Source organism: Antennarius striatus, chromosome 21, assembly GCF_040054535.1.
Source record: "Antennarius striatus isolate MH-2024 chromosome 21, ASM4005453v1, whole genome shotgun sequence".
NCBI lineage: Eukaryota > Metazoa > Chordata > Actinopteri > Lophiiformes > Antennariidae > Antennarius > Antennarius striatus.
Window position 1 is genome coordinate 2,674,476 of NC_090796.1, and position 14,610 is coordinate 2,689,085.

At 40.7% G+C, this 14,610-nt stretch overlaps 2 protein-coding genes across 4 annotated transcripts in view; one reads left to right on the forward strand and one right to left on the reverse strand.

The window, feature by feature from the left end:
• mprip (myosin phosphatase Rho interacting protein) overlaps positions 1 to 4,558 on the reverse strand; it is a 35,970-nt gene extending 31,412 nt beyond the window's left edge. The window contains exon 1 of one of the 3 annotated variants that reach the window (XM_068304778.1): positions 3,483 to 4,558. In XM_068304778.1, coding sequence (XP_068160879.1) covers positions 3,483 to 3,605 — 123 coding nt within the window. In that variant the 5' untranslated portion in view covers positions 3,606 to 4,558. The remainder of the gene's footprint in view (positions 1 to 3,482) is intronic. The other 2 variants (XM_068304779.1, XM_068304780.1) reach the window with 2 other exon arrangements.
• A 1,104-nt stretch (positions 4,559 to 5,662) lies between these two features.
• dhrs7cb (dehydrogenase/reductase (SDR family) member 7Cb) lies at positions 5,663 to 12,722 on the forward strand. Its single transcript, XM_068306269.1, has 7 exons — positions 5,663 to 5,856; positions 7,340 to 7,496; positions 8,568 to 8,680; positions 10,488 to 10,698; positions 10,802 to 10,894; positions 12,010 to 12,171; positions 12,275 to 12,722. Exons 2-7 carry the CDS (start codon positions 7,343 to 7,345, stop codon positions 12,481 to 12,483), a joined length of 942 nt encoding a protein of 313 aa, XP_068162370.1. The 5' UTR covers positions 5,663 to 5,856; positions 7,340 to 7,342; the 3' UTR covers positions 12,484 to 12,722.
• Positions 12,723 to 14,610: the final 1,888 nt, after the last annotated feature.

Below are 14,610 nucleotides of genomic sequence, written 5' to 3' on the forward strand. Positions count from 1 at the left end.
AGCAGGGCCCACTTTAAACAAAACAAATACATTTACACACATGATTGACCTTGACCCAAAAGTGCATTAGTCCTACAGCAGGCGGGCTTTAAAAACTGCTGATCTTTGCTCTCCATTAACACCGGCAGAGCCTCTGAGTGTTAACCATTAGCAAGCGGCTCTAATAGTGCATTCTCTCTCTCCCTCAATCTCTTTGGCAGACAGACCAAACGTTTCTCTGCTGGAAGGTGCAGCCATCAGATTATTAGTGTGCCACTGAAATACCGACCCTGCTTCTGCTCCTTGTCACAGCACGCCTAACATAAATCTATACATGCCATGTTTGAACTTGCATGGACGTGCCTATGAAGGCACGCTCGATGAGCTGACAGCGTTACAAAGGTGACTTGGAGGGGCAGCATATTGTGATGTATAAAGATCTGATAAATGGGTCTGGTTTCATGTTGAGATATCGTCTTAAACTAACTGAAAAAAGTACTGAGTGACCAATAGTGGATTTATAAATACTGATATACTATCGACACTTCTGAGCACAAAAACGTTTTGCAGGGTAACAACATTTATTTGTGGGTAACCAAACACATGCTCTTGCTCGGTTTGAATGTAATCATAGGAGTTCCTTTCAAGTAGCCAGTTTAAGGCAGGACTTTACCCCTTAACAACCAGTTCTACATAAACTCCACGACACAAAACTGGTAGATCTGAAAAGCAGTTAGTGGCTAACTCAACGAAGAAAGTCAACTCCAGATGTCCTACAGTTGGGGAGATAACGTGGGATGAAGGGTTCCTTATCATCCAAACAGAGGACAAGATGGACTGTCGTGTAACAGATGTTAAGCGATGTAATAACGCACTTATAGCTGCTCGGCTTAGATATACAGTATTTTCCGCACTATAAGGCATGCTGGACTATAAGACGCACCTTCAATGAATAGCCCATTTTAAAACTTATTTCATATATAAGGCGTACTGTACTATAAGGCGCACTGTTGGCTTTTGAGAAAATTAAAGGCTTTATAGTGCGGAAAATACTGTAAATGTCACAGGAGATGTTCTTACACATTATACCTCTTCTGTTTGCAGATCCCCAGATTGCCACAATTTAGACAAAAGTTTTGCACTGGTGTCGCCTCGTTCAGTGCAACCGGACAAAGGTAATGTTTGTGAGGGATTGTGGTGCTGACACTGTGGCCTAGCTGTACACGTATTACAGCGGTGACTTGTCTAATGTGATCGGTATTAGCAGCACAAAAAATAAAAATAAAACATCACACAGATGACAGATACTTGGCCTCTAAAACTAGTTTCTTCACTGAAAGGAACAGCCACTGGCAATAAAATGTGAGTATTTACAAAAGCTGTTCCCCCCAGTCTAAAGTACGAGACTAGCTATCACATGTTTATCTAAAATGATGAGCACTTTGAAAGAGAGAAACTAAGAGAAGCAAAGTGCTTCCCCACCCATCTCCATTAGTGTGGATGTGATCGTTCTTGCCTCTATAACTCTATATCGAGTTCATTCCGCTCTGGAGCTGTTGTTACTGATCATCCTGCGAGAGTGTGTGAATCAACACAAACCTTCCATTGTCACAACAGTGATCTACACACAGAAATGTCCTTACAAAAACAGAACGTTAATCTGGAGCAGATCTGATCCACAGCATATCTGGTAGGAAGTGATGAGAACTCTGGGAACAGCCTGCAGTTCCTAAGCAGGCTGGAACATTTGGTGTGTGTTACAGTGATGGGTTCTCTTCAGTTTGACTCCACTGTGCATCATTAGAATCTCTCATGGACAGCAATGGAGCAGCAGCTGGGAAACTCGACTGACTTCCAACCCCACACTTCCTTTCTCTCCCACTCATTATGTCCCGTCACATCCCCGTCTGCCTTTCTTAACCCCACCACCACCACCACCACCACCACCACTGCAGATAGTGAGGACTACTTTTCTCCCACAGGGAGGCCTTACCAAGCCCCAACATCATCATCTCAGCTCTCTGGGGACAAACAATTGTGAACGCCGTGACAACAGACATGGAACTCACCGGGAAATAAAACTCCTTTTGGGGCACATTGACTGAAATGAAAGAATGCATTTGGGTTGCGAGCGCAGCCCCTCCCCCAGCCCACCTTTTATTCTAGCTGTGTGGAACAAAGAGATTGTTTATACTGGATACTGTCCTTCCGACAGTCGGCTTCTTTTCCCTTTGCATAACTTTTCCATGTGGGCCATTTGTTTCAAAGATATACGGTCAAGTTTAACTCGCAGTGGATTCAGGGTTAGAATTTCCTTTGGCTCATGATATGTTCTAATAGCTTTACAGCCAATTTCTTTTCTTTTTTTTATTGCTTTATAGTCTCCTTTAAGTTAAACTGTCTCCGTTTCTTCACACTGTGAATAGTTTACACACCCCAACACTCACTTTGAGGTGACTGAACTAGGCTCAGAAGTTAAACACGGCTGATATGGTCTTATGTAATGCACCTTTAGCCAGGACTTGTTTTATAGTGTAGCTGGTTTGAAGTTTGTCCAGTAAGAATCATCCACACACCCCTTGTTGTGCAACGTAAACTACGTGCCCAACGCGTGGGTCGTTTTCAAATGCCAAAAGGTAACCAGGGCAACATGACTTAAGATTGATGTGTCATTCTAGAGGAGCGGGGCAGTAAACCTTTCTGCTCGCAGGTCCGGGAGAGACGGAGATGAGAGGAAATGATGCAACCAGAAGCCTTCTATCTGGATTCCACAGCCTGACATCAATGCAGTCAAAGCAGCAAGTGACACACATTTTGGAGAGAGAGGAGAAGAGGATGCTGACGTTGCTGTTTGGCCCATCTGGGCCTCAAGTCTGGGATCAATTACAGGATACAACAGAGACTAAACTAATGATTTGAGCGTGAGGGAAACAGCCGTTTGGAAAACATGTTTAAAACATGATCTCCACAGATGAATGGAACTTGGCTTTATCTTAGTTATGCTGCTGGTCTGCACCAGGGTACACTCTCTATACAAACAATCTGAAGGTTATACACTCAATCCCAGAGATCAAACTGATAAAAAAAGTGTAACCATTTTAGAAATCCGCAGGAATCCACTTTCACCAATCTGGTTCGGTATCATGGGGAGAAACAGCAACAAGACAAGTAAAATAAAAACATTAGTCGTCTTTGAGTTTCAGCCAAAACAAACACCTAAACTTCCACACACAGAACTGTAATTACACTGCAAAATTATCAGGGGGTTCAAACTGCAGCACAGACCAGCCGGGCGGATGTTAACTTTTTAAATCACAAACATAATCCTTGGTTAAGAAAGCAATGGTTTCATAAAGTCAGAAGGATGCAGCTGTCAGCTTCCACACACAGCCTGACAGGCTGCTGATCATGGTTCCACTTTCAGGTTGATTTGTCACTCATCCACCAAACCAGTTTATAGGAATCAAAATGTGATTAAGATTAATAATATGAACACTGCATACCTGAGTCAGGTCCTGGTCCGTCAATAGATGCAACTCTCGTGGTTTGAAGCAGTTCTGACATTTACTTTTGTTGAAGAAGTTGGCCTGGAATTTCCTACAGGGGTTTTCTTTGGCGGTAGACATTCTCCTTCAGCTCCCAAACACTCTGGATCAACAGTGGAGCTGGAATCCTGATATTTCCTGGCGCTTCTCTTCTATCACAGCTTCCAAAAAGCTCCAGCACCTCGATGCATTTTCAAGCAAAAACACCAAAAACAGATTTAATCGCTGTGGGGAAAACTTTCAAATCAAAGCTTCTTCTGTCTGCTTGGTTGTATCCGACTGCTGCTCCACAACAACTGATTAGCTGCCATTAAGCCAGCCTTCTCATCACCCCGTCAGTGATGAATGCTTTCAGTCCATGGCCTAAGACCACAAAGCGGGGCTGCTATCCTGCTAGCTTGAGGATCAATAACGTGATGGCGTACGCCACAAAAACATTTGCCCAACTTATCGCCCTCAAGCTCCGAAGCGAGCGTGCAGGCGGGGTAACAACACCCTCCCTACAGAAGGCTTGCAGCGAGCAAGCAGACCTCTATCCCCGGCGCAGCAGCGAGTCCATGCGAAGTTCCATCCAGCACTCGTCTGCTAGGCTAACGCTAGCCCGATTAGCCGCTGTAGCTCTCAGACAGGGTGGCAAATGTAATCCTATCCCGGCCGGCGGGGTTAACTTGACTTTTTTTTTTTTTTTTTTAAAGAGACGGTCTAAAAGTCCAGTCCCCACGCTTTTCTCTCAGGTAGAGACGGTGCATAGAAGGAAAGCGCTTCTGAACCGGTTACTAGGGTGAAGAGGAACATTTAGGGTCTGGCTGTGGAACTAGCCCGGGTAGCAGCGAGGGGTTTATTTTCTTCTTTCCCAGCGGAACGAGAGGCAGCGACAGAGAGAGGGAGAGCGCGAGCGCACACGTGATCCCGGAATTCTCCATAGTCTCGCGATAACTGCGCGCTGGCCCCGCCCACAGACAGAGCAACGGGACTTCAGTTTTAAACGTGTTGTGTTCGTCCCGGTAAACAGGAGACCTGCCGGTCAGTAGGACGAGTGTCATGTGGCGGTTCTCCGAAGCGTTACATGAAAAGCGTTCAAGGCTGTTACACGATTAAGTATGGGTATTAGCACAGAGATGAAAAAACTACAATAAAAAAAAGAACCAAGTCAGTAAGTGTTGAATAAAAATATTAACAGCTACATTTGGTAACTAAATTGTTCATCCTGCACCTCATGTCGGGTTTATTTGCAAATACACCATTTATTAGGTGCTCGCAATTATTCAATCAGATTTTATTCCATTCTTCCTGGGCAAGGACTCCGATTCTGGAATGTTTCTGCGGGTATACCCTACAACTGCCTACATCACATTTTACCAGAGTTTTTTTTTTTTTTTTAATTTTATGGGATTCATCAGACCATGACCATTATGAAATGATCCATCACTTCTTTTAAAACCGAGCCTTGGATCTTTGTCATGTCAGGTCTGTTTGGTATTATTGTCTTTTTGGAATGTCCATTTGTACTGAAGCTTCATCGTCCTGCCAGATTTTGAGATGTTTGAGCAATTTAAACTGTTGTGTGATTTTATTATTGTGAAGAACCGATTGACAGCTTCTTCTGCTAACAAATATTATATACAAAATATTAAATAATGTTGCTTTTAAATATAATGTTGCTTGAAATATTGAACAAAAAATTCATTATGAAAAGCTATGCATTCTACACAGTTACTTTTTTGTTGCTTATTTGTCACATTGCATATTATTATTGATGCAATTTTAAAAAATCAAATGAGTATTTACAAGGTAAATCTTAATATTCAAAGAAACTAAATCTGTACCAATTACTCTAACCAAACCTGTTAGACAGCTGCAGTAAAGCAGAAGTATAATCTAGCATATGATGAATAAGGAAGAAGAGGTGACTTAAAAATGTAATCTTATTGTAGAAGTAATTTTACTTTATTGCTTTGGAAATGTATCCTAATTGCAAAAAAGGAAAAACACTTTCAAGGACTTCACAGGATTAAACTACTATGTTTACTTATGTATAAAAACATCATTACAATAGAAAGAGTTCACCCTTCACTCATTGATCTTCCATTCTTCCTGCTACACAGATGAGCATGCGTCACATGTGTATGAGTATTAATGGCTGACACCAGCAGAGGCTATTATAAGCTGCTCCAGTGGACAGCAACGAGACGGACGGATGGACGGACGGACGGATTGAGAGAGTGGTAGAGCTTTGTGAATGGACACAGGACGAGGAGACGGGCCTCTGTTACCTAACTAAACGCAGAAAAACACACCAGCCAGTCCTGCAGAAGGATTAACTCACTTTTTTGTAAGTGAACCAAGAATAACCCAGATTACAGTTGTGTGTCTGTTAGGCTGCTTTTACAAGATGAGCGACTCACAGGAGTCTGATCATGTTTCAGCCCAAATATGGGGCTACAATTGGATGTGTGTCACTCTAAATGCAAGCTTTAATGTGGATTAGGGTTTATCTGATGTTAGTTCCCAAGTCAAACAGGACATGTAAGGTTATGGTCATGTAAGTGTGAGCCCCACTTGATCTCCTCGGGGTGTCTAATGACAGTAGCCTGGAGAGTGACCTGCATTCTGTGGCTGCCTGGTTCCTAGAGTATATTTAGCTGTTCAACTAAAAGTCAAGTCCACCAACTGTTCATTCTTCCATCATGGTGGCTAAAGCACCAGAAAACCATAGTTTTAGTATACCGTTAACAGACTAATCTTATGTATTTGTCTCCATATATTCAGATTTTTGGATAGGGCAAATGACTGTGACTTAGTTTGATTACTTATTACTGATCAATGCGTTGTATCCCAAACAGTCAATATATATCACATGGTTTTAGGGTAATTTATGTGCTACTTCTAGTTTCTTAGTGGTTGAGGTTCTGGTCATGTCCTGGTGCATAATATATAATGTATATAATATAATGTATATAAAATAATATTAGCTTGTTAGCTGAAGTGTTTATTGGCTCTTTTTGATTGACTCACCTTTGAGTATAACCATCTCAGCTGTTTTCCTGCTATCTTTAGCCTTTGTGTGAAGCTATGCTAACTGGATGACTGTTATAGTTTAGTATTTAACAGTAATTTCTTAAAATGTCAAAATACTGATGAAAATGTTGAATTCTGTACCATAGTTTGGAAAATGGTCTGCATGTCATTTCACTCCTCTTAGACAAGAAGGGGTCATCATGTAAGAACTAAACTGCTTCACAGCCAAAGATTTATTTCCCTGTTGTTGTAATAAAATGTTTGATGAACTGTCACATACACACACACACACGCACGCACGCACACACACACACACACACACACACACAAACACACACACACACACACACACACACACACACACACACACACACACACACACACACACACACACACACACACACACCCACACACAATTGCTTCTGACAGATCTTACTGATAAACAGTGGGTTTACACACGTTAGGAACAATTTGTGTTTTCCTGAAGTACAATGATAAGGTGAATCCTGATAAGAGACCTCATCCAGTATTGGTTTCCATGACTGAATCAATACCAAACATTAATTAGATATACTTTAGAGAAAGAGTGTCATCCAGATAACGGATTTTTTTGCCTTCAGGCGACTGAAATGGTTTCTGAGTGAACATCTAAGCTGATATACGTCATGGAGATGCAGACCCGTAGAGGTTCAAGCCTGTTTGGAGTTGTCTGATCTCAGACGAGCGACTCCTTGAATCCAGATCCGTAGATCAGGAAGCGGTTCCGTCCACTGAAACCTGTGCTTTCTCTTCTACAGAACATGGCCCTCCCCATGGTGATGCTGTTGCCCCTGCTGATCGTCGTGGCGGCAGGAGTGTATCACATATACAATCAGATCATGCAGTTCATGTCCAAGTCCTTAGTGCGAAACAAAGTGGTGGTGATCACAGACGCTGTGTCTGTCTTGGGGACCGGTAAACGCTACTACTTAATGTTCAACTTTAATCATCATGGTGGTGTCACCTAGTTGAGGCCTCAGAAAGGCAGAAATAACTGTTATAACAAGAGGAAATAATCAGTGATGCAACTACTGAGTTAAAGTTTCTTACAGTCAAATTAATCGTTAGAATTTACGTCAGAAAATTTTGAAACATTATCCAATCCTGTGTTGATGTTGGGTGTGTCCATCATTTCAATTCAGGATCTGGGTTTGAATCCCATGAATACTGAGAAGCTGTGACAGACGTGGATTAGAGCCATCGACAGAAAAAGATTGGAAAAAACCAATAAGGCATGAATGAATTGTGTTTGTGGTGTTCATGTTTGAGACACATCACACATTACGTCAGCAGAAGTTGATGGTGACTGGTATTTTTTGGTGCCACACATTTACACAGGGAATAGTAAACTGCCCTGCGTTGTTTATAAAGACACACCTAAGGCTCATGGGAGTTATCTCTCTGACATGGAGACGGGGTCGCTCTGTTTTCCATGAACCAAGGGTGATGTCATGGATCTTGGGTTTGCAGCTGCTTTTAACGTAATCACAGGCCTTTAATGATTTGAGTGTTCATTAAAAGATCAAGTCATGTGTACATTGAGCTGAAATAATCGAACAACCAGGATGAAATATGTTTCCAGTCTCTCTTTGTATCTGAGTTTGGACACAAACATAGTTTAGTCGTGTAATCAGACCATTGTTAATCCTTCAAACTATCATTGCTATCATTGGTGTTTGTTAACTTTTAGTCTTCACTGTTAGTGACGGTGTACATTATGAGGTCACATCGGTAAACACATGTTAATTTCACATGGTAATAAATTCAAATAAAAAAAAATATTACTGTAGTATTGAGTTGTGTAATAACTGTTGGTACTGTAGGTAGATATTTTATTTTGCTTTCTTCAGACAGAGGTACCTTTGCTCTGTTTTTTCATGCCTCAAACGAAACTTTTAGAATAAAAACATGAAGGTGGGTTCATTCATTTAATCTAAACATCAGTTGGAAAAGAAGGTTAAATTATTGTTTTTTCTCGTTGTTTAGAGTGTGCCCATCTCTTCCACAAGGCCGGTGCCAGACTCATCCTGTGTGGGTCTTGCTGGGATAAGCTGGAGTCTTTGTACAACACTCTGACAAACGACGCTGACCCCAGAGAGGTGAGGACATTAAATACCTGCTAGACTCACCTCGGAATCATTCCAGACTCTGAGTAAACACTTCCACACCAAACCCATCGCTCTTCAGTGGGCATTTTTTGGCAAAACAATCGTCTAGAAACAAAGGTTTCACAACTGCTCCAGTAATCTCTCCTGTCTCATGACTTGATATTTGCTGGGAGCCAACAGTGACAGACCTCCATAAAGGGGAAAGCCCTTACCTTACCCACAAACAACCACAGACACAAACTTCACAGCCACTAACATGACTGACACGGTGGGGTTAATGTTAAAAAGATCAGATTCTGTCCTTTATTTGTCGTAATCATGTGCTCCGTCCCCAGATCACACACTTCCTCCTGTGTTCAAAACAACAGCAGGATATCCTGTCCGACAGCACGCTGTCCTCTGTGTGGCTTCATGCACACACAGAGGACAGATGCTGAAGAAGCCAATAATGTAAAACACAGCCGATATCATAATAAATTTACCCATTCTTTAAATGTAGTAGGTCAAAAATCTAATAACTGGATAATAAAGTAATAAAAGTCCTGATCTGATAACGTAATGACTTTTGTCTGGTAATGCAATAACTATGAGTTTGGGTTGTGGTTAAGGGTTAAGGGTATGTTAGGGTTAAGGGTTGGGGGTTTGGGTTAGTAATAAATTATTAAGTTATTGGACTATCACCTTTCAAAAATGAACCAATTATTACGTTGTTGTGTTATTGGCTTTAACCGATGTGTTTGCATGGAAAAGGCTCATAATTGCTTAGAATATTATCTAATTAACAACATCTGAACTGGCCATTGATGTTTACCTGATCACACCAATCGTATTGATTTCTGACGGCTGATGATTGCTTTTCTTTGCAGTAGTGTTGCCCGGAGGTCACGGTTATCGTTTATTTGCTATTTTAATTGTATCATTTACATCTACATGTTCCAGTGTGCTGTGAAACTACAGCCGTTACACAACGCGTCTGCTCACCATAATGAATCTGTTCCATTTTGTACCAACATGTTTTTGTGTTTAAAAAAAACACGTTTTTCTACTAGTTGTTTCTCACCAAATCATTAGGAAACATTATGTTGTTACAACATGGCAGAAAATAACATTTGTTTATTAGTCGGATATATGGGCCTGAATGTTCCCAGTTGTCTGACTGACACACGACAAAAGTAGTTTCATGCCAATGGACGTAAAGTCATCGAACTGTGATTTACCGCTCTTTATCTGACATTATATTCACTTGTTTCTTCTTATAAGATAGGATTTTATATTGATATATCAAATTCTTTCATGTTATTACACATTAGCTTAAATAAGCATATTCTTGAGAGGTACTTCACACCTTTATCGAAAAGTAGTACTTCTTCTATATATAAATTACAGTACAAAAACAAAGTAATGTATAACACTTATTTATTTACTGTCATAGACATAATTGTAAGGTAAAATGAGTACATAAAGTACACTGATAAATTTCAATTCTTTCAAGCGTTCATTCAACATAGATTTAGATTAACGTGTAGTTATTGATGTTAACAAAAGCATATTTTTGATTATTATGTCCTCATTTTGCTTCTGATAAATCAAGTTTACTTATACTTAATATTGATATAATTGTGCTAAAGGGGAAGTTTGACATTCTACAAAACAAAAAAGAAAAAAAAATCCCAGAAGCTGCGCTCTTATATTTTCTAACCGTGGCAGAAACACATCATACAGATTGATCGATGCTTGATGAATGCAAAATATAGCAATATGTCTTTGTGCAGTAAAAGACAATCCTCTGTCATCTCAGACATTTGCTCCAAAGCTGGTGATGCTGGACTTCAGTGACATTTGCAGCATGGAGGATGTGGTGGACGAGGTGCTGGAGTGTTATGGTTGCGTGGATGTGTTGATCTGTAACAGCAGCATCAAAGCCAAAGCCCCAGCTCAGAGTATCTCCTTGGAACAAGACAGAAACGTCATGGACATCAACTACTTCGGCCCCAGCACTCTCACCAAAGGTGGGTCGGACAGTCCTGACAGATCTCCGAATTCAATGCTGATGATGTTTTTGAGACTTTGGCTCTTTTTTTTCTAAATGCTATTGTTCACATTATGTGGCAGGAGTTCTTCCATCAATGATCTCCAGAAGGTCCGGCCACATCGTTCTGGTCAACAGCATCCAGGGGAGACTGGCCATCCCGTTCAGAAGTTCATGTGAGTTCAATCTCAAATCTGAAAAATTGTCACTTTTTGCTGAAACTGTGTTGATCCAACTTTGTGGTGACTTTGGAGGACACAGGTTTAGTTGTGTTTAATAATAAGGTTAATTTCTACTCAAAAGACATTGTGTTGTTTACCACTTTATATAGGAACAGCATTATAACCTTCATAAAGTTGGATTTGAAACCCTGACATCCCAAAAAGATTTTGACTTCACCTTAACCTGTAAGCTAAAATTATTAGCACGCACCACCCTGAGGAGGTCACTCAAGTTGGAGCATGCAAGATGAGATCAACTAGAACGTGTAATCTCTGCATACCTGCGTGTTTACCTACTACCTGGACGTTGCATCACACACACACACACACACACACACACACACACACACACACACGCACACACAAGTGAGCTCAGATTCCATCAGCAAGTACATTTTTGTTTTATTGTGTTCGTGCTGAAGTATGCAGAGCTCACCTGTTCTCATTGATCTTGTCTTGCAGCACACACACACACATACACACACACACACACACACACACACACACACACACACACACACACACACACACACACACACACACACACACACACCATCAATCAGAGCGTACGCTTACACACCTAGCATCATTGCTCTGGTGAGAACAAAGGTTTGTCTGGCAGAATATGTTGTTACACTCTTTGAGTTCAAATACACACTTTCTAAAGTGTTTGCACAGAGCTGAGTAGTTGATGACAAAATTGTATATTTGTTGGCCATGACAGACCAGATTCTGGATACAAAAGTTCATTTTTCTTTTTTTTTTGCAATTTAAATTCAAATTATTTTGAGATTAACGTATCTCGCAAGATTAAATGCAACCAGAAGCATTTGCATGGCTGTAGAACAAACGTAATCTTCTGTCATGATGAAGGAAACATAAACCTTTAGATATTAAACTCATTCTTTCCTGTTCATCGCCGAGGCGTACTCGAAGCAAACCACGAGGTTCAAACATGTTGGTGTAATAAGACAATAAGAGTCCCACAACCAGACAAAAAACAGTCAGTTAAAGAATGTCCTCAACAATGTTTGGAATGAGACGTCTTTTTTTTTTTTGTCACCTGTCAGTCGCTGCCTCTAAGCACGCGGCTCAGGCCTTCTTCGACTGTCTGCGGGCCGAAGTGGAGGAGTACGGGATCGTCGTCAGCACCGTCAGCCACACCTTCATCAGGGCTCCCGACCCCCTGCCTGTGGAGGAACCGGCCCCTAAACCCAATACCCTGTCTGCATGTGAGTAACACAACTGCTGTGGAAGGGACAGGAGGGATGTTGAGTGAAGAAAAATTCACTTTATTTCCTTTGTACTATTTTAACTGCATGTTTTCTTCCACAGTTATCGCCAGGCAGCTGACCCACGGTGTGCACCCATCGGTCCTGGCCTATGAGATTATGCAGACGGTGAACAGGAAGAGGAAGGAAGTTGTGATGGGCCACCTTATCCCCCGAGCAGCCCTCTGCCTCCGCTCCCTCCTGCCCTCCTTCCTGTTCGCTGTGCTGGGTGCCGGAGTGAAGGACTCGGTTCTGGCTAAGCAGATATTGTAGGAGAAAGGAAGGAATCACACAAAGATGTGTTGTAAGCATTTAGAGTTTAACTTGAGGTTGGGTCACGAAGAAGCTAAAGAAAAAAAAACCCCACAGGTTTTTTTCTCCTGCAGGATAAAGTCCTCATCCGGCAGGGTTTCATGAAATTAAAACCTTTTTTTCTGGTACAGTATTTGTTAAAACCACATCAAATAATAACTTCAAAATAAACTTCAACAGGGCAAAAGTAATGCATTTATGTGACTTCACAGGCTGAGTTGATGTGCTTTATGTACAGCAAGGTGTTCAAATGTGTATGGAAACACTGATATGTGATCCAGCAATCAAATGTGGTTATTTTCAGGGATATGAATAATATAGAGAACAAGTGAACTTACTGATGTACTTTAAGGAAATATGTTTTTCAGGTACTTTACTTTAATATGTTCAGTTTTGACTACTAGAATTTAAAAAAAGCTACGAAACTAAAAATCAAAAAACAAGACAATCACAAGTGTGAATAATATCAAATTTGTTGCATTAAAATTAGTTTATATAAGTTTTCAAAAGGATTTCTGTTGCCACGTATGAGATGTGAATTCTCAAAAGAACTTCAAATATAGATATAAATTTATGATATTAACAGTCTTGTAAAATCAATTTGATAAATACTTTTGTTGATAAATTTCCACACACAAAAAAGTAAAGATCAACTTTAAATCAATGAATGAAATTCATTAATCCCTAGTAGGGAAATTTTTCTGAAATATGAAATTTTTTGCCCAGCCCAAGACTTAGGGGTCTTAGCTACTGCCACCCCCACATAAAACTTAAAAATGTCACTATTGAACATCAAATAAACTATAAAAGGGAGTGGGTCAGACATTTATGTTTTTAATTTACCTGTACTCATCATCTTTCATAAAAAAAACCAAAAAAGAATTGCTTCAGATTATTGAAGATGTTTCTCCTCTCAGTCAGGTCTGACTGGTAGAGATTCCTCCTCAGTATACAGGAGGATACTGAATTTCACTGCGTATTGATATCCATATCAGAACAATGTATTGATCCAATAGGTTTAATGTAGTGAAGCCATAGAGATGTCCCATGTGAATGCATTCCCTTAAATTTCCTCTAGGTGGCAGCAAAACATCGTTCCGAGGGATCCTGCTGACTGAATGTATTTAACCTCCTGTCCAAATCATTTTTTTATTTGACACAAAGTCTCCCAATATTTGTTATTCTGAAATATTAATCACTTTTAATCTGTCAACTAGGAAAAAACTGTAGACGAATCAAACGTTAATTCAGATTTGTTTCTGGTAACATTTTATTCTCTAATTATATAAATATAGAACTATAAATTGATTTAATAAATGTGTCAAAAACTTTTAATCATCTATGACATATGTCCAATTACATGTAACTCCTGAATGTATTACACTTAATTTTAATCCATTGTAGTGGACATTGACATTATCCTGCAGGATTACACTGGTGGGATCAATGCTGGTCCACGCTGAGCAGAACAGACATCTTCTTTTTATGGTTATATAACATAATTGCTTGATTCCTGGCGCCTCGCATCGCCAATGACGACGTGACAAAAGCCCACATCACAATTTAAATGACGAGCAAACTGGTCCTGGTGTCAGGTCCAGCTGGTAGGCCTGAGCCTGTCCTCCAGGTCACTTTCCTCTGGGGGGGGGGGTGTCTTTTGTCCCCAGTAGACAGGAATGTGTCTCTAATGCTCACATGAATAAATGCAGCTCGATGACATTTCCACATGTCAAACAGGAAGCAGATCTTTAGAGCTCTCAGCTGGACGCTGCAAATTGGTATTTTGATCCAGGCTATTTACATACGTCAGATCATGTATGTCAGCCCCATGTAGGAATAATGGCTTAACAGGAGTTTCCACAGCGTTCATGTTGTATTTCAGGGTTCACTAGCGCTTAAAGGTAAATCAAACACGTATGCATTGAGGTGTGGAGTGATATGAGAGGAACATTGAAGCATATCGTTCCTCTTCGTCATCTGTCTGGTGAGTGATTCGCTCCTGAGGCCCAAACGGGCCTGAGATGACGGTCCTGAAGCCATTCCCAGTGAGGGATTCATCCTGAATGTGAGCCATGACTTATAGATGAG